The sequence below is a fragment of the Plodia interpunctella genome, chromosome 16 (assembly GCF_027563975.2).
Source record: "Plodia interpunctella isolate USDA-ARS_2022_Savannah chromosome 16, ilPloInte3.2, whole genome shotgun sequence".
NCBI lineage: Eukaryota > Metazoa > Arthropoda > Insecta > Lepidoptera > Pyralidae > Plodia > Plodia interpunctella.
Genome location: NC_071309.1, coordinates 7,686,921 through 7,707,729, shown reverse-complemented (window position 1 = coordinate 7,707,729; position 20,809 = coordinate 7,686,921). Strand labels below are relative to the sequence as shown.

The following is a 20,809-nucleotide window of genomic DNA, read 5'->3' as shown; positions in this document are numbered from 1 at the left end:
TGTTGACTGTACAGTCAACAGCACTACATAGTTGTCGTAATAAAAGGTTGTTGTTGTTGTAATAAAAGGTAGAAATCCAACTCTCATTGATGTCGATTTTGTAGGGCATCGAGTTTCCTATTACTTTTAAAATTAAATTGGTGAAATCTTTTTGCAATCTTCGAATCCCAATAGGATGGTTGGTATTAAATTACCAGTTTCTATTTAATGTTGTTTGTTTGATTATATTTCTGGCCTGTGCGCAGTTACTTACGTCGAGTAAAGTCGCACGTTTTGTTTTTTAATGAAGTTTGTTTGTTACCTCTTCATGCTTTATCTTAACCAATCTTGGAATTGTACATACCTACATGCAGTTTGATATATGGCGAAGTATATAGGGTCCCGGGAAAATAACTGTTCCCGTCGGATATACGTAGGTGAAGCCGCGGACAAAAGAAATTTCAAAATAAATCAAGAAACGCCTAGTAACATTGGCGCGGCCCACATTAAAATCAACAAGTGCGAAGATGCACCGGCTTGGCTCAGTGCCACGCCACGCCTAGGCCCACCATTGGTTAACTATATCAACCAATTGACAGTCGCCAGCGCTGATTGGCTACCTGGATTCAGGTCAGTGGGTGTGCAATGACCTTGGTCTTGCAATATTGATTTGCTAGTATGAAAATACGCAGCTAAATAAGGCTGGAACGCTTGGAGCAGGTCAAATGATAAGATGCATTGAACTACTTGTTGCGAATTTTGTACTAAAAATATTGAATTGATTTCGTGCATTTAAAGAATACGAGTATAAAAAATGCCAAGAGAGACAGAGAAATTTATACCACATTTCACCTAAATACGTCAAGCAGTTTATAGGTAAAAGTGACCTAACAGACGGACAGACAGGCTTTCTTATTAATAAAATGTGTATCGATAGAAGTATGCGCGACATAATCTCATCTATGAGTGTGTGATCTCTGTTTGCACTAATGACTACCAATGTCAGTATAGATATTTGTATGTTTGTATGTGAACGCCCAGATGTCGTGTCTAGGTTTCTGCCCCAGCGAGCAGACGATTCTCAAAGGCCTTTAACTATCCTAGCGAGCAAAAAAATATCAAATAGAGGATACCTACACTTGTATCAGAGAATGTTATGATATCATCTAAATATAGTAAATTATTCTCATCTCTGCGGGGTTGACCGTAGTGTTGACAAGAAACGATAATTATTCATATCGATTGTTGACTTTGAAATTCCATAACTTACTTTAAAAAATGCGAAAACTTGTCGGTCAGTTTGTCTGTCTCGTCACCTAGTTGATTTTTCATGTAATTTGAAACATGTAGTTAATGACTCGTGATCACGGCTATCGAAGTAGGAAATGCGGAGAACAGCGCCACTTCATTCTGAGCTACTGATACTAGCGATAGTCAACGGCGCGTGGTTCCCCCCTAGAATAGGACCACTCCATATACTCCCCTGGATGTCGTACGAGGTGACTAAGGGTGCCTAGGCAGCTGATATGCAACAATAGCATTCCCAATGGGGGTTGACGACAGGCAGGCAGCCGGTTGTAAAATATCAACCCAATTTTATAAATTTTAAGGCGTAATTTTCACGCTGGCCTGGGCATTTCAGCGTTACAGCCTTTAATGCAATCGTAAAATGAGAGTGTCCAAGGTCAGCGGCGGCGTCCGATTCGCCGAAATAGTTATTCATTGTCCATCATCCAAAAGTGACTATACACACGAGCACGTCGGCTATAAATGTATAAAAGTTGTGGACGAGTCAGAGTCAGATGGAAAACTGGAAATACAGTTATTCTATAGAAAAATAACTGTAACTTCTGCAATTTCCGGAAGTTCATAACTGTCACGCTCCAAAGGGCACTCTAACAAGTAATGCACTCCTGTGTACACGGATCAATGCGTTTCATCGTTATAGAAATGTCACAAAAATTGGCTGTTACCTTTCTGCGCACAAATTAGAATAGCACCGGTTTGAATCCCATCTAATGGTTCCGTTTAGAGCACCGGTTTTCAGGTGAGAAATAATTGAATTGTGTAGTTATAAGTTACCTCTTAGAATACAACAAGCTTAGTATATTAACAAGGTTTTCAAAATTTAAATAAGTATAATTTAGATTCTGAGAATAATAAAACCGGTCAAGTGCGAGTTGAACTCGCGCACCAAAGGTCCCATACAAAATTTTAAAGATTCGGCTTCACAGGCGAATCTTTAGCATAGCATCCATAGCATTCTCAAAGGGGGTTGGCGATAGGCAGGCGGTTATAAAAGTGATTGTATTACCGCCTGCCTATCGTCAACCCTCTTTGGGAATGATATGGTTGCCTATTAGTCCTTTAGTCGTCTCGTAAAGCCAAAAAATGTTGAAGACATTCAACAAAAACACATACACAAGCAAGACATTGTTTATGGAACATGTTAACACTTCGTCTATAGCGCTCTCGTGTCTCATGTACACAAAATTATGTCCGTATGAAAACACATCATAATACTATATATAATATATATACTGTACAAAAAATAATAGATATCGATATTCATTCAACATCGCCATCGATGTATCGAATCCGTGCTTGTTTGGCCCTTTAAACGAAATTGCTTTTCACCTGTGCACGGAGTGACAATTTTAAACAAGGCGTGCGATGCGGTGCGATGCGCCAAAATCCATATTAATATTATACTTAATCTGCGAAAGTATGTCTGTCTGTCTGTTCTGGTTTCACGGCTAAACCGCTAGACCGAGTTTGATAAAACTTTGTGTGCTTGTTAAAGAACCCAGTGGAAGAAGATTTACTTACGGCCTATGTTGTCACGCATAACACAGCGTCACGTCGCATCATCCAGCGTTGCGTCGTTCACCTAGAACGCCGGGTTTATCAAAGTAATGTCCACGGCGCATCAATATACTATCGATTTGCTGTCAGTTGCACGGTCGGTCGCCGGTGCGATATTAATTGTCGCATTGTTTGTAACAACCCCCCTGTATATGGGAAGGCCAGACGTAATTATTATGATGGTATACTCTAGAATGGACGTTCAGTTTGTATTAATGACTAGTTTTTGCCCGTGGCTTCGGCCGAGTTTAATACGTGCTCTTAAATTATTTTTGTCAATATCTCGTGTTCTAAGAAACGTATCGCTATGAAACCTATATCAGATTTTAGGTTAGACAATCCGTTATACAAATCTAAAAATCGTGTTAAATTTCATCCAGTACTTTTAGCGTGATGCGCGAACAAACATACAGACAGTGGGAAAGATAGACAGACAAACGGACAAAAATTAAAAAAATATGTTTTGTCTTCCTTTAGTCCTATATTATCGTATGAGATACATACAGTTTTAACGTATGAGAGGTTCATTGTTTTATTTGTGTCTTTTTCAACTTTCAGCCGATTTTGTAGAAAATACATTTTGCTTAGTTAAAGCACGATTGTTGTACAGTTAACCTACCATCAACCTACTCTAATCCATTGCAAATTCGCCGCTATTACCGCGCCAAAGAGGTTCATGCAGGGTAACTTGATGTGCTGTTGACTGTACAACAATAAGTCGCTAATTGGAAAGTCTTTGCCATTATTTTCCTTTAAATAAATAAATATAAATAAATATATTAGGACAAAGGAGTAAAAAGAAATCTCCCTCTCTCTCTCTCTCTCTTATCTGAGTGTTTTCTCGTAAAATCGTATAAAATCGTAGTTCTAAATACATTATTGAATAAAATAAAATATATTAAAATATATTAGGACAAATCACACAGATTGACCTAGCCCCAAAGTAAATAAATAAATATATAAATATATTAGGACAAATAAATATATTAGGACAAATCACACAGATTGAGCTAGCCCCAAAGTAAGTTCGAGACTTGTGTTATGGGATACTAACTCAACGATACTATATTTTATAAATAGATACATATATAAATAGACATCCAAGACCCGGGCCAATCAGAAAAAGATCATTTTCCATCATGACCCGACCGGGGATCGAACCCGGGACCTCTCGGTTCAGTGGCAAGAACTTTACCGCTGCGCCACCGAGGTCGTCAAAAAAGTAAGTTTGTGACTTGTGTTATGGGATACTAACTCAACGATACTATATTTTATAACAAATACATATTATATAGATAAACATCCAAGACCCAGGCCAATCAGAAAAATATCATTTTCCATCATGGTTTGACCGGGGATCGAACCCGGGACCTCTCGGTTCACTTTACCACTGCGCTACCGAGCTCGTCAAAGTTCAGCTAAACAATAAGTTTCCCTTTTCTCTGATTGATCTGTTGGTTGACTGGTCTAGTCGACGTTACATGTTTTTGCTATTAAGTAAAATAAATAAAAAAAAAATATGATTTTGTAATAACTGTTTAACTAAATAATGCACGATAGAACATAGTAAACGACATTGCAGTTTTAAACGGTTTCGTGTAACTAGGCGTTAGTGGGATTAAAGCGAAGAATCCCAAACTGGGGTCAACGTCCGCATCAGTCTAATCCGTATTAGTGGCAAGCCAGCACGCGACACTGTTTCTTTCTTATCTCGGCAAAATTTGTCTAGGCGATGCTGTAAAATTGTCTAAAACCGGCTGCCAGTTACACCGAACCGAACAGAAGTATTCAGCAGTGAATTAAATCTGAAATAATGTATTTTATCTTTAGACGTAAGCATCCCCAAATACTCTCAGTCTCGAGCTTTCTTCCCCAAATTGTGACTGACTAAATTCTTCCAGTCCAGCCATTTCTCCTCTCCAGGATTGTACTTAGATTTATTTAATATCTGAATTTATTATGTCACTATAAAAAGACATAGTTAATTTATTAGCAAATACTAAAACAGGAAGAATAGAAGAAAGGACATTTTTAAAACGTTAGATAGCTATATAATTCGACGAAACATTATACTTATAGCAAAAATATTTATTAAAATAGTTTTCGGCATATCTGTTACTTTTATAAAAAAAAAATTAAATAATAATGTTCGTCATTCATTATCCTTCATTAGTCTTTTTCTGCACACTACTGTACCTATAATATAATAACAAGCGCTATAGAAATCGGCAGTTAAGTAATTTTTTTGATGTCAATAAATGATGACTAATATCATGTATTTGTTTGAATACAAATAGTGGAAGATAGTTTAGACGAACTTAAGAATTTTCGAGTAATGCGGCAGGTGTTGAGAATGACGGCCTTCTGTAACAAGGTATATGTGATGGCATTTCAAGTGTAGCAAGGCTGTGTTTTAAGGATATTGGTATAACTCCGTTAGACGATGATACTATTGGGATAATATGGACAATTTGAACCTTCCATTGGGTTTTAATTTCGATGGCTAGGTCCTGGTATTTGCTTAGTTTGTCGGATATAGTGTTTTGTAAGTTATGGGTATTCGGAATGGTCTATTAGGTATACTACTTTATTTATCTTGTCATGTGCTGTTATGTCAGGTCTGTTGAAGTAGATTGTTTTGTCGGTTATTATTGTTCTGTCCCAGTAAATTTTGTAGTCATTATTTTCTAGTACGGGATTTGGGATGTATTTATAATAATATAATAAGGTGTCATCAGTGAAACGAATTGGCATTTATGCGCGAGATATTGGTGGATTACACAACCAACCTGATCATGCCGGTGCTTGTAATTAGATTGGGCAACTGCTTTACAAGCACCGGTGATTATTATTATTATTATCGTCATAAATTTAAATAAACATTTTCGATTCTTTTATTTGAATTACCTTTCACGTTCGCGCTACACGTGTCATACGTGTTGCGCTACATGTTTCATTTCATCAAACAAAATCGGGTTGTTCGGTGTAACATGCAGCCGCTATAAGTGGCAGATACCTACACCGACTGCGGGATGCTCTCAGGCGCAATTTATTTTAGTTGCACTAACCTTTATTGTTGCTTGTTAAGCCTGGATTCCGTTCTAGGGTTCCGTACCGAAATAATACAATGTATTGCTAAACTACTCTATACAATACTGTTATAAAGGGTTACTGGTATCAAACGCAAAACCTCCTAAAGACTACTTGGGTACATCAAAACAAGCAACTTTTATTCATCGACTTTTCGGGATTCGTAGTTTTTTTCTTCACATAAAAAATAATAATCTAATTTGCGATTCTACAAATCCTAACCAAGCAACACGAGACAGTACAGTAACGTTATAACGTTATGTAGTGGAATCGAACATAGAGGTAACGTTTTATGGAAACGACATTTTAAACTAAAAAAGGAGAATTTTTGTATTTATTACGTTTAGGCAAAAGTCGTAGAACAAAAGACGTTAGTCTCTATGCACCTTATGCGCCTTTGGAAGGTTATGCATTAGATACCAGTAACTCTGCGTATACCGTTTGTGCATCACTGTATTTTTCAAAGCAAGAAAAATGCTCAGATACTTATGGCCTTATCTAGTGACCTCCTCAGCTCACCCGTTTTAACCAACTATGTAACACACTGAATATCTCACACTAAACACTAAAACAGAACTGCAGACAAAGATATATAATCGCAAATACAAAAGAAGGTAAAATTGAGGTGACTCCTTCACTTGCTTCTTTTAAATCCCAGCTGAAGGGACACTATGAACAGGCTTCAGATATTTGAGTGTTATAATTTTTTATATTAGTATTTATATATGATTTTTATTTTATTATTTTGTTTATGTACTTGTTGTGCGAGTAATAAAGTATACTTATTTAAATAATTCATTGTTTTATATTAATTGATGTTTCGTGTACTTCTATTTTCTTCACAATTCACGTTTATCATACGCTACCTTAATTGAGCGACAAATTACATATATTTCATATAATTGTCCTGGGTTCATCGAACCCAGGACCTTCTTATAGCGAACGAGTGTTGTGAGCACTACGCTACGGAGATCATCACATGTAGTTAAACTTCCTTTATTATGTAGAGATTATAGCTGTAAGATTAAAAACCAAAGTACCAAGTCCCTGAACAGCGAAAAGCACTAAAGCCAGTGCAATGAATGCTTTCTGAAAAATTGCAGCGATTAATATCAAGGGGAGGTAAAGATATTTCTCATCATTATGTCCTCATTAGACGAGTCTAGGATTGAATCACAAAAAAGACAGGGATATTAGTAGATTCCTTGAGTTATAAGTCTCATATAGTCACTTCAAGCGTGGATTTTTTTTTAAAAGAGAAATATTTATTTACTCTTCATTAATAGATAGCCTTTGACATAATTCAGCTATAAATCTGAGCTGCGGTAAATTAATATTAAGTGTGACATTACTAGTATTAAATCAGACGTGATACGGTGAATGTTACTCGTGGTTATTATTAATATCAGAACTCATGTGCTAAGGTAAAAAAAGTATCAGCTATACTTTTTAATAGTTTTTGTTACTTATGTGACTTTTTACTTGAAATAATGTATAATATTATTTGTTTATAATTTTTGTATATGTAATTATTATCATTAGTTTTACCGAAAAGTACCACCATATTTAGAATATGCGAAATGAATCATATTTATTAAAAAAGAACTTAGAGAGCCTAATCATTATGTCAGTCTGAATCTTAATCATATGATAATATGATATTATCTTTAGAGATAGACAAAAGACTGACAAAAAACAACTTATCTTTACGAACAACAAAAAGAAACTCATTTGAGCAACAATGAAAGTTTGGACTGGACGTAACTAAAATAGTTTTGAAGCAGGGAAATTACCGCTCTGATTGCTCCCAAGATAAATTATGCGAGTCTGAAGTTATTTCTACCTAGAGCTATAGAATGTTGAAGCGACATTCTGCCTTCTCTCTCTCTCTATCTCACCTGAACTGCTCATTGTGCGAGCATATTTATTTTTTCAGGTTTTGTTGCTTATACATGTGTAACTAATAAAGAAATGACAAACGATACGTAGAATATATTTAGCATTCAATACAACGTTGTAGATCGGCACGCAAAGAAGAATGACAGACAAAAATCTATTTCAAAGAAATGACAATAAACTGCATCTACACGAGAATCATTCACTGCACATTCTGTAACTTGTTTCCTATCTAAAATTTTGTTTTTACTATGAAAAAGTTATGCAAATAAAAAATATGATTTTGACTAAGAGATATAGCGACGTTTTAATAAAGCTGTGTGAACTGTATGGCTACAATCAAGTATGTGATGTAAAAGTTGATGACGAGAACTGGAAAAGACCAATCTATGGAGATGATCTTGCAGATGGTGAACTTGAAGGGCCTAGCTTCAATGTACTGGATGAAAAGTTTGATATCTCTGCACCTAACAGCGTCTGAAATCAGTATGGGTGAATAAATAATTATACATTAAGCAAACAGAATATGGAGGGATGGGGGTTAAAGCACATTGTTGACTCAATACTCTATACTCTAAATACTCAATTCTTTATTTGCATCCTTAATGTAAGTAACAGATCTTTCTTATATATAATAAATAGAGACAATTAAGGACCCTTACGGGCACAGCAATCGAAGAAGGGCTGACTTGTCCATCCATATACAATATATTGATTCATTTTCTTTTAGCAAATCAATTACTTTTTCATTGTTTATTAGTTTCTTTATTATTATTATTTTATTTTGTTTACAAGGATATTCATTTATTAATTTCCTCCTATCACCTCCCCAGACTATGTCCTATCTAATGAGCTACTCTTCGTGCTTCTCCAACTGTATAATCACAGACCTGTATAACGCCTCGGAAGACCAGCGTTGTGGTTCTTACTGCAACATTATGCTGAGTGGATACCTTTTTGATACACAATTATACCCAGGTTTTAAAATCTTGTATAATAATTCTGTTCTGTTGTGATATCGATGAAACATCTTTTTCTTTTGTTTCTTTTCCACGAATAATGATTTAGCATCGGCAAAGTCCACACAAATTCGACGCCAGAGTCGATTAACGAAGGAACAGACACCGCGTTTCAATATTTTTTGCAGAAATATATTTAATAAAATAAATAAATCATTTACCTGTTTCATGTAGCAAAAGATTCTCGAGAATAAGCTTCAAATTTTCAACGTGAGACAGCAATTTGCCAGCGGAATATGATGGCATGAATAGTAGTGGCAATGCTTGAGTTATCATGAAAATAACAGCTAGGTAGTATTCGGGCGTCTGTGAAATATCAAGATGTTTGTGTAGTTCATTATCATCATGCGCAGTCACACATCCAACAGCAGTCCACTGCTTGGACTCAAGTCTCTCTTAAGATGCTCCATTGTTGTCAAATTGGGTTTACATCTACGCATTGCTGCAATATTTCGCTGACCAAGGCGACATCTAGTTAGTAGATGATACACTTCGATTAAAGTTAAGTAAGTTTTACCTATAATACATGCTCGAAGCGGCTCAAAGAATTTCATAAAAGATGTTCAAAGAAAAATGCTTACTGAATAGCCAGCAATATCTTTATATTGAATAAGAGCTATTATTCCATAAATCAAAATCATAACTTGAGGTGTGTTGCATAGCAGACAGATGATGAACTGAAAAATAAAAAAATATAATTCAACGGCTATATATCTACCAGAAATTAAGTCTACATATTAGAAAAATTATTATTATTAGTATTTTCTTCCCTTTTCCTTGATTGACTTTTCTAATCTGAGTGGAAAGCAAAGCAACTAGTAGATTACATGTTTTTATTCTGCTCCCAGACCTGCACGGGAAATATAAAATACTACTTACAATTTTTTCAAAAGTTCCCATGGCCATTTCAGTGGAGTCAATCATAGATTTATAAATGTTTTGACTAGTTACAATATCAATTCTACTATTTTGGATTAAACCACTAAGATTTACAACCCGGCAACTCACGGTATAAAACATAAACATGTAGATAATCAATAAAACATCATTGTTCATAAATGGTGGGATGTATAAAATAACATTGTATGTTACTTGTAAATACTCAGAATTGCTAATGTAACAAAATAAATATGACATTATAATTCTTTGAACTATAACAAAGGATGGCCAAAACACAATATGAAATTCCAAGTTATTGCAATGTTTGTCACATCTAGTTTCAATGTCGATCGCAAGCAAATCGTTTTGGAGGTCGTAGAATGATTTATGAGACTTGTTAAAAGTTAACACCAAGACGCACAGAACATACTCGATTTCAATACACATATTCCAAACTTTTAAATAATCATTATTCATTTTAACTACAAAATTCACAAATGAACCAAATACAGTAATGCAACGAATCACATTGGCTGTTTTCAGAATAATTGTTGCTGTTAATGATTTTAACCTGATGAATCCCAAATCTAAACCTAAATAGAAATGTATGATTTTGAAGAAATAAATGACTTTTTTAGACAAACATCTATTTTCTTGATTAGAATTGACAAGAAAATTTTGAATCCTTGGCGCTATTTTGTTCGTCATATTTTATTATATTATAAATTACACACGTATACTCGGTCATGGTATAAATTGAAATGAATATGTGTTCATTAATTATAATTGAAAGTAGCTTGTAAATATTAAAATTACTTTGCCGTAATGAAATTGCTTTTGTAGGCGTTATAATGTCATGCTTTTACAGACAGGTAACTAGGAAAAAATCCAAATTCCATTATTTTCTCTCTCTGTCTCTCATCTGGGCGTTCTCCCGGTTTGTTGCATTAAGCGTCGAAACCTTAGAGTTCACTTTCCTAATATTCTTTCTTCACTTCACACGGTCTTCGGCAACCAGTGAACAGACAACAGACTATATTGGCACGCATAATATCCTCCTTGATAATGTCAATTGTGAATCTCGGTAAATGCACTACGACCAAATTACGGATCTCCTCAAATGGAGATATTGTTAAGAAGCAGCGGAATTAACAGAAGTGCATCACGCTATGTGTGTCGTATGTCTTTCTGTCATGCTTTCGTGTCTGGGCAATCATGCTCCGGGTAGTTGGGGTGATTTTGAAGAAATTCGGAATATAGTTAATGACACAAAGCCAAACATACGCTACCGCAAGCTGCGAGCAAATAGCTATAGTAGGTAGTAAATAACTATAAATTAATTCGGGAGAGTGGCTTTACGTGAAAGAGACGGAGTAACAAAATTACGCTGAGGTATATACTACCAAGTTTTCAGATTTAATGCCCGGTCATATTTTCCAGCTATATCTGGTGTTATAAATGTTGGGCGTCCAAAAAGGTGTCTCCCTGGATCCACACGGAGACTGCGAACGGTTGATAAATGTACCCTAAGCCGTTGGCTCAATTTGTATTAATATTTATAAAGAGCATTTTGTTTCTCTGTGCTGAGTTTGATTCTTGAGAAGTTTTGGGTTTGTTTTGCGATTTTCGTTTCTTATAAGGGGACATTTTTAAGTGTTTAATACGAGAATCGCTTTTAAATAAAATAAGTAGATGTCATAAATATATTTACCTTACCCAATACCCGTACCCAATTACCTGTACCCAATATATTTACGACATATTTAAAACGATATTGAAAACGCCCCGTGGCTTCGCTCCCGTGGGATTTATATAAGCTAAAACAAATTCATATTATGTTCATTCTTCATATTATGAAACAAATACGTATATTTGCTTATTAGAACACATTCGTCATTACATTTTCTATAATAACTAACGTTAAGCAAATTTGTTTTAGCTTTATTATAAATCCCACGGGAGCGAAGCCACTAGAAGCCAAGCTAGTAAAAACCGTTCCAGTTATTTTCTACCATGTACCAAATTTTATTACAATCTGTCGAGTAGATTTTGCGTACATATGGAATAGACAGACAGATAGACATACTGCTTTTTGCAATTATAATATTATTATGGATATTACAGTTACCACAGGTATTTTTGAACACCTATAGTATTAGTATTTTAGTATATTTAGTATTTTTTAATAAATGATCAAGATACAACAAAAATCACAAATCGTATTGCTTCGACCATCGATTTAGTAAGTACTTCGGAGTACTTACTAAGTCCATGGCCTCGACAACGCCAAGAAGATCATATGACATGCTTAAATTTGCATGTTGGCCTGCAAGGCACTTGCATAATTGACATTTAAGATGAAGATTGGATGCACTGCCGACATATTGCGCCCTTGTACAACGGCTTACAAGATTGCCATCTGAATATTGCTCATAATTATAACTAGCTTGGTATAGATATTGATATACGGGAATAGGCACATCGCTTTATGGTCTTGTTATGGTAAAATTTGATTGATAAGTAGCTTAGGGATGGCGTCCTCTGCGTAGACGCATTGTTTTAAATATTTAAGTATTGTATTGTTTTACATATATAAGTAAATATTAAAAATAAACTTAAGTCCTACTTTATCGAACAATTGTGTTAGATTGCAACTTACTACTAGGTAATTGTTTTGTTTAAAATGGTCTACGTACGTGGTTCCTATATTACTGTTAAGTGATTAATACAAAATATTTTATACTACTGCTGACGTTGATGCTCACTGTGGACAAACCTCTGTGGTTTTTGTCAGTGTTCTTATATTATGTACTATATATATTTGTTCTTTATATGTGAAATAAAATAAAAATATATATATATATTGATATTGACGTGCTTCGACGAACGTCGACGCACCATACAATACGTCGATGGAAGTCAACGCAACGGATGACGACGGAGCAGTGCCCAAATTCTACCACCCGGGCTTATTGATCAAATCTACTATTTGATTTTATCTAATCTTACTACCTATAATAATATTGTTAATTTTTACAACTGTTTTCAATATTACTTAATTCGTTAAAAGAAAAACAAAAGAAAAACATCCCATGTTATTGCACCTTAACTGCTTTAAAGTGAAAGCTAAAAGCAATTTTAGAGACGTAGGCAACTCTGTACCTAAGTACATAGTCCTGCATTATTTTTTTAACTTTCGATAATAAATTTTCTTATCTTTAAGAGTTGAAAAGGGACAGAAACATGTAACAAAGAAGCCGTTAAGGTGCATGCTAACAAGTAACATGGGATTTTTTATTTTATCAAATTCATACTGGAGTAGTTAAGGTATATAATAAAACAATGTATTAGTAATTTAATCACACAAAATTTATTGCATAGCAGTATAAAAACTCAATAGTTCTAAAGATAATGAATATAATATCGTATAACATGCAAATAAATTATCTTAATTCATCTATATTGATGTATAATAACTATTATAATATCACAAATAAATAATTTAATAAGTTAACAAAATTTAACATGACATGTGCTACTAACTAGCCATACTAATGTTAGGTTACTAAGTTATAAGTGCAGTAAAAATACTCGAATGAGTATTAAACAAAGACAAATCGCTTGATAAATCGAGTACGCATTTAGCTAAATGGAATCGATTAAAAACACGATTGGAATACGCGAAGGCATTCAAATTCATTCGTGGTTTGTGTAACACTTTGTCTTTGCCACACGTTTGTGCTGTCGATTATTCGTTCGATTTACAAAAAAAAATATAATAGCTGTCAAGTTGTTCGTTTTATTTCCAGCAGTACGACATGACTATCTATTTTAATAATAAAAATACAGTAAAAGAAAAATTAGTGATGGAAATAGGTTTGCTGTCTTTTTAATTCATACTACATAAAAAAAACAATAAAAAAAAATGTGTGAAGCATGTAAACATTTTTAAACCTATTCACGTTGATGTTACAGAATGTGGTTGATTTTTTGTTACACACCTACATAATAATCATATTCAAATTGTCAACTCGCGGCTGACACTTTCTACAAATACCGTCATTTGTATAGAAGTTGGAGATTTAATAAAAAACATTTAGCTAATAAAAAATATGTAGACACTTGATTATAGTGTAAAAAGAATTAAAATGTATTAATTAAGAGATTAATAATCAAACACATGTGCAAAGTTATCTGATACCATATCCTATCTGCGAGTTATTCATAAGTCTTTGCCCTGTGCCTTATATTATTTGATGTACAAAGTTATTAAATTGTAAAAATCGCATATTATAATAATAAGGACAATGTTAATATTATTAATTTCATGCTACGTCAATATGCCCTTTATCGACGGTTGATTTAAAGTCAAAAACCAGTTCGGACTAGTTCTGTACACACGATTCGTAGGTAGGTATCATGTACTTAATGTTGATGAAGGCGTCAGGTCCACCATGTCGCTCGAGTATCTGAAGAGTGTCTTCAATGAGGTCGGCTACGTTTTCGCCTCTGGTCGTCGTGTGATCGATTCCGGAGCCCATGTTACCTGTGACAGAAAAATATTAGTTAAATGCTCATGTTTGGTAATCAAACTATAAAATAAAATAGGTACAGAAATTGATATAATTATTATTAACTAGCTGCGCCCTGGGGAATCGCTCCCGTATGAATTACGGGATAAAAAGTACCCTATGTGTTACCCTACGTGTACCAAATTTCATAACAATCCGTCCAGTACAAAGCGTGAAAGAGTAACAAACATATATATGTTTGTTAAATGTGAAATGGTTTCAGTATCCTATACTACTTAATATGTATATATACACGTATTAAGTAGGTTAGGATTTTTAAATGATTTCCTTTTATTTTGATTGAAAATCTTGTACGAATACGTCTGACACCTAACGCAGTGTAAATGGTAGTGAACAAGATAATTATATAGTGTCAATGAACGAGGTGAGCGATGTGAATGAAAAACCGAATCGACACATACCTATTCGAATTTACTCAATACAAAGATCGATATTTGTTATTTGAATTTAATACCATTCACCAGGTTATTTCAAACCTTATAATATATGCGTATAGACATTGTTGATTTCAAAGTAGGTACAACTTACGTTTGATTGAACTAAATTTATGAACAAATAATATTTTTGTTCTGTAAAATTTTTTTTGAGAAAAATATTTTCACTGCATTACTTTTATCTGATAATATAATTGTAAATTAGACTAATTAAATCACTCGTCTTCCTGCGTTAATTGGCAATTACAAAGATAAAACTTAGAACTATTGAGTTCGGCGAAAAATAAATTAACATGTCATTGGCGATTTCATCAATCATACTCGCAACGCCGAAATAATTGACAAGCAACGGACGAGATATTGTTTTCGACGTAATAGACTTGTCAGGCATCCGCGCAGATTAATTACACGTGACATAGACCTGTCAAAAAATATATAAGCACCAGATAGTACAGCTACATACCTAGCTATAACATTACTTATTCTTTTGAATATGGTGCAATGTTCCTAGAGAGATTGTCTCTCTATTTGTCTAACACGTCACACCAGATTTTTTCAAAACTTCACGTTAGATATTCGCTCAGATTATGTCTTGTGGTGAATGCTTTGCTTTTTCACATATTCGGGTCTTGACTTGTGAAATAGTTATGTCGAAACAAATATTCAGTTTGTCATGAGAATGAATTTAAACCAACGAATTGTGCAAGATGACTTAAAACCTTAGAATTATAAACAAAATTGTACCTAGCTGATAGTGAATATATAATTTAATGTCAAACGGTGAAATAATCACAAAGTCACAGAAGTTGAAATAAAATATAGAACAAAATGTTGTTTTTTATGGTTCTTATGGAACAAAATGTTGTTTGTCATACAAAACTTTTCAATATCCTGAGATAGCATCAAAATCAATTACAAAATAAAATTCAATAGACACTACCAAAATTAATAAAAGACTTGTTTTTAAAAAGAGAGTAAGTTCTATAGATATTTATTTTTCCTATAGACTTTTCTCTTAGAAAATAGAAATGGTAGATGAGTATTTTCAACTATGTATACCAATCTGCATCCTCGCCAATTTGTGACGCCCAAATTTCATGCACGTCAAACAACACAAGGCAACGATTTGACACCGCGCGAAATTCTACGCGGTTTAAGGTTTTGGCACCGCGTCGCCTTTCGAGTAATGTTACTTCATTGAGGCATTGAGGTTTTAACTAATTGACTATAGGAATTTCTCACCTCAAACAAAATTTGGGGAAAAATCTTAACAGGTTGATCTTTGATTTTCCGTATGATTTTACCAACCTCTTCTTAGAAAGTTAGAAATTTGAATAATTTAATTAGAAGTACACATTACTAATTATTTGGTGGCAAATATCGTTGATATTAACTTATAAATTTGATCACAAATCTTTAATTGCTTGAGTGCCAGTGTTATCTAGGTAGAAAAATATATATTTTTTTAATTTATGATGGGCGCTAATAAAATTTCCGATGTTTCACCCTTTTATCTGATAATGCAAAAAGAAGATCAAAGCTAACTTACGGTTCCTGTCTTTGAAAAGGTTGAGGGTTGGCAGTATCTGTCTGTAGTACGGCACGAGCGCCTCGCCAACCTTGTCACACCCGGCCACCAACATTTGGATACATCTCAGGGCATGGCACAGCACTGACGGACGTTTCGTTGCAAAGGCATCTGAAAATTCACGGCGATTACTCCGCGCACACTGGCGCCACCTTACATATTTATTAATCACTTATTTTTAACGAAAAACAAATATATATATATATTTTAACAGATTATGTCACACTAGATAAAGAAGTTTAGTTGAAATGATTATGGTTTTCAATAATATACCTTAATTAAACCTAGCTAGGCTCCCAATAAGGAAAGACCTAAGTGAAATTGTCCCAGAATGGAAGGACCGATCACCAGTTGAGTACTTGCCTAAGAGTAGGTAAAACTAAATAGAAGTCCACAAAAAAGCCCATTAAGAAAACTCAAATCAGCAAATGGATTTACTAGTAATATTACAAATAATTTTCTTACTTTTAATTGGAATAATGAGCTGTGGAACCACTGGAAGAATCTTATAACCCCCCTTCTTGACCAGGTCATCGATCCCGTGTTCCACGATGAAGTTGAATGGGTAACCCGCTTCGGCAAGGCCGTCGAAAAACATCGGTAGATAGTGATGGAAATCCAGCTTTTCAATGGGGACCTAAAAGAGGAAGAATATTAACAAATTCTTTTTCATCGCTGTATAGGTACATACATATATGTCTTTCAAGAGGTGTAAGTTTATGAATACGACCTACGACCTCTGATCTGGTTATCATCCCGGACTGCTACACTGGAGGTGCCGGGTTCGACCCTTGCTCAGGCCAAGATGGAGAATTAACTTTATGATCTTTTCAGATTGACGCATCTTGGATACATCTTGGATCTATAGCATATGTTATAAAATATAGTATCGTTGAGTTAGTATCCCATAACACAAGTCTTAAACTTATTTTGGGGCTCACTCAATCACTATTTGTCCATATATTTATTATTTATTTATGTAATAGAACTATTCTGTTACTTGGGATTTCTGGCGTCGAACTCGGTCCAAAAGCGTCGAACCTATTATTCTTCTATGCTTTGACTTTGACCTTCGGCATATTGCTTAATTCTCACCACCACCCTTAGGCACTCGCTATACCATCGGAAACTATATCACAGAATCAAAAATCTATGTTTCTGCGAGGACCTTCAAAGCATGATACACGTGTCCGATCTTTGTCCACTATTTCCCGGCGGAATTAAATTAATTATAGGCAGAATTGCAAAGATCTACAAAGCTGCCGTGATAAAGTGAATGATCATTTTTTTCTTTATATTTTTCCCTCAGTTTATGCTGCATAGAAAAGCATTGGAAAATAATAATAATAACCACGAATTACCTTCCATGCGAGTCTCTTTCCAGAACTTGTGAATTCAATTGATACGGGGAATTCGCCGCGTTGGTAACTCTTTCTGAACATTGTCGGTTTTATCGGCAAGGGGTCGAACACACCGCTCTTTGGAGGCGGCATCACTTTGGTGTTCTTTTGCATTGCTAAAAGAAAAAGGCAATGATTGAATCCTACTAATATAGCACTGGTTCACAGTAATGTTACGGAAAGGTAAATTGATGTCAATTCGTTAGTACATGGTATGCTAAATAGGAGAAAAATATTAAAAAAAAAAAATATCAATTTCGGCGAAAGGTTTGGTGATAGAGTCTAGACTCTGCTTCAGACATTTTCATTTACGAAGCGATGTTTGAAATAATCTTATTTTGTTAAGGTTTTGTTTATAAACTAATTAGGAATGGTCTTCAGATTGTTTTTTTTTTTTCACTAAAATTAATTAGAAATAAAGGGAGGATTTTTCCCAGTATTGGAAATAAATAAACAGGTAGGTAGATACTTGTTGACTGAACAATGAAAACAGGAAATAATTACGTCTAAAATAAATGTAACAAAATACCTAATGTTGGTAGGTATTGATGTGAAAGAATGATCATATCCGAAATTTCACATAAAACAGTAAAATAAAATTGTGTCAATTTAATATATAAATTTCACATAATAATAACATTATAATCTTGTCCGGACTGGGTGTAGAAACCTGAATGTGTGTATGGACATTGTTCAGAAAACCCATAGCACCAACAGAATAGTAGGTACCATTAACGGTACTAGTCAATTGAACTATAATAATAACAATAATCTTGATATACTCATTTTTATTAAAAGGAGAGTAAAATACTAGAAAAAAAAAAATAGTAGTACGGACCCATAGTTTCAGTAGTACCATCGATTAGTACTGTTAATAATCTACATCTTACAATACAGTAGCTGGTGGACGCGATAGTAATCCATACTAATATTATAGATAAGTATTTGTGAGTTTGTATGTTTGAGGCGGGTAATCTCCGAAACTACCAAACCGATTTCAAAAATTATTTTACCATTTGAAAGGTATATTATCCAAGATTGCTATAGGCTATATTTTATCTCAAAATTCCCACGGGAGCGAAGCCCCGGGCAACGTCTATAAGAAAATAAAGACGAAGTTCGGATTTTAAATCCAGATGACAAAACAGAATTATTACAACACCTCACCTTGTATAGTAAAAGCGGGTACGACCCGTAGCTTTCTTGTTTTAGCCCCATAAGGATAATTAGGGCTGGGTTTTTTCAAAGAATGCCTAAAATCCTTCCCGCACAGATCAGGTGTACACGGAGGTAGAACAACCATTTCTCCTATGTCAAATCAAACAGGACTCAAAAAACATAATACACAGGATAAATAATCCAATAATAACGATCTAAAATGTTGACACAAGTAATAAAATAAGTAAGTAAATTTGCTTTCGGCTGGGCTTGCTACTGATTGTTTATTTTGCAACTTGATCGTTGCCAAGCAACCGGACGGTATCGATTGATCAACAGCGCCTCGCGACGGCCTCGGGCGGAGTTGCGCCGGGGACACACTGGCGGGAATTCTGGCCACTACATAAAATTAAAAAAAAATAATTATATTATGCTTGATGAATGTTATGAATGTTATAAATGCGAAAGTTTGTGAGGATGAATGTGTGTATGTATATTTGTATGTTTCTTACTCTTTCACGTAAAATCTATTGGACGGATTATTGTGAAATTTGGTACACGGATAGAATATAACCTGTAATAACACATTGGGTAATTTTTATCCCAAAATTCCCAGGAAGCGAAGTCCCTGGGCGGAGCTTGTAATTTATATTATTTTAAATTTTAGTTTTTTTTTCAGTTTTTTTCATGTTTTTTTCATAAATTCTACTGAAAATAAATATAAATAAAAATACATTTTTGATTGAATAGTAATAACTATTCAATCAAAAATGTATTTAAATGCATGAGGGATGTACAGTTAACAGCACATCAAGTTACCTTTCATGAACCTGTATGGCATGGTAATAACGGCGAGTATACAATGAATTTTTGTAGGTTTATGTGCTATTGACTATACATGCGTGCCCTCAATACAAACGAAATCGTCATTCCATGGTTTTCGCGGCATATGCCTAAAGTGATATTGAATACTTTGAAGCGTAATTTTAAACAAATATTTTATTGTCCGTGATCAATATTTATCATTTAAAATAAAATTATACTTTTTTCATCTAATTTTAAAAATCATATCAAAGAATAATAGTCAGGAGTTTGTATGGGTAATTGGTGACCAATAAGTGGTTAAAATCCCGATTCTCTTTGTAGAAGGCAAGACGAGCAGTTGGGCATTGTCAAACAAACCATATATATTACCAGAACTAGTGCCAGAACAAATAGCTGATGATGATAAAAAGCGTTCACCGAAAATATACTCGATAAAAGTACATCACTAAATGAAATTTTGCGGCGAATTGAAACTTGGCTGGCTTCGTTCGATATTTAAAATTTAATATTGCATCAGCTGCGACTCGCATTATGAAAATTTTTATATTGCCGTCGACGACATGCACCGCCAAAGAGTCTTGGTCTCGCGTGATATTTTTACGTCACGTATCAACATTATCTCTACATTTTTATCGGTATAAGTTGGTTCATCTTAACAGGTATCATTTTTAAAAGCGCGTTCCCTAATAAGTTCCCTTTAATCCTTTACTCGAGTCAACCTGAAAGAGTTGCAGATAAGTCTATTGTAATTTTTTTTTATATTTCTATCTTAATTTTGGAGCAATTTCACTTTAAAATGATTGATTGTCCATCTTGACCAGATTCGTGCATCTAAGAATCCTGGCCAATTACATAAATAATATTTAAAAAGTAATTATTACATTTGAAAATGGAACTCTTTGGCTGTAGAATCAAAAAGTATATATTTACTACGTATAGAATGGCAGTTTGTTTCATCCGACTTTCATTTGTCTTTATGTTTCAATTGAGTCTACCATTAATTATTTTGGAAGAAAATTGAAGTTTTTTGTTTCAATTAGAAAAGTCAACTCATCAAAAGCAGGACTCAGAACATCACTCGAAC

At 34.3% G+C, this 20,809-nt stretch overlaps 2 protein-coding genes across 10 annotated transcripts in view; one reads left to right on the top strand and one right to left on the bottom strand.

Moving 5' to 3' along the window:
* Positions 1 to 20,809, top strand: part of bru3 (bruno 3) — a 616,612-nt gene that overhangs the window by 259,245 nt on the left and 336,558 nt on the right. The gene's annotated exons all lie outside the window — the stretch shown is intronic.
* LOC128676783 (parkin coregulated gene protein homolog) lies at positions 13,076 to 19,223 on the bottom strand. Its single transcript, XM_053757116.1, has 5 exons — positions 18,910 to 19,223; positions 17,704 to 17,858; positions 16,808 to 16,979; positions 16,304 to 16,453; positions 13,076 to 14,274 (listed from the first exon to the last, which is right to left on the bottom strand). The coding sequence occupies exons 1-5, from the start codon at positions 19,043 to 19,045 to the stop codon at positions 14,114 to 14,116; spliced, it is 774 nt and encodes a 257-aa protein (XP_053613091.1). The 5' UTR covers positions 19,046 to 19,223; the 3' UTR covers positions 13,076 to 14,113.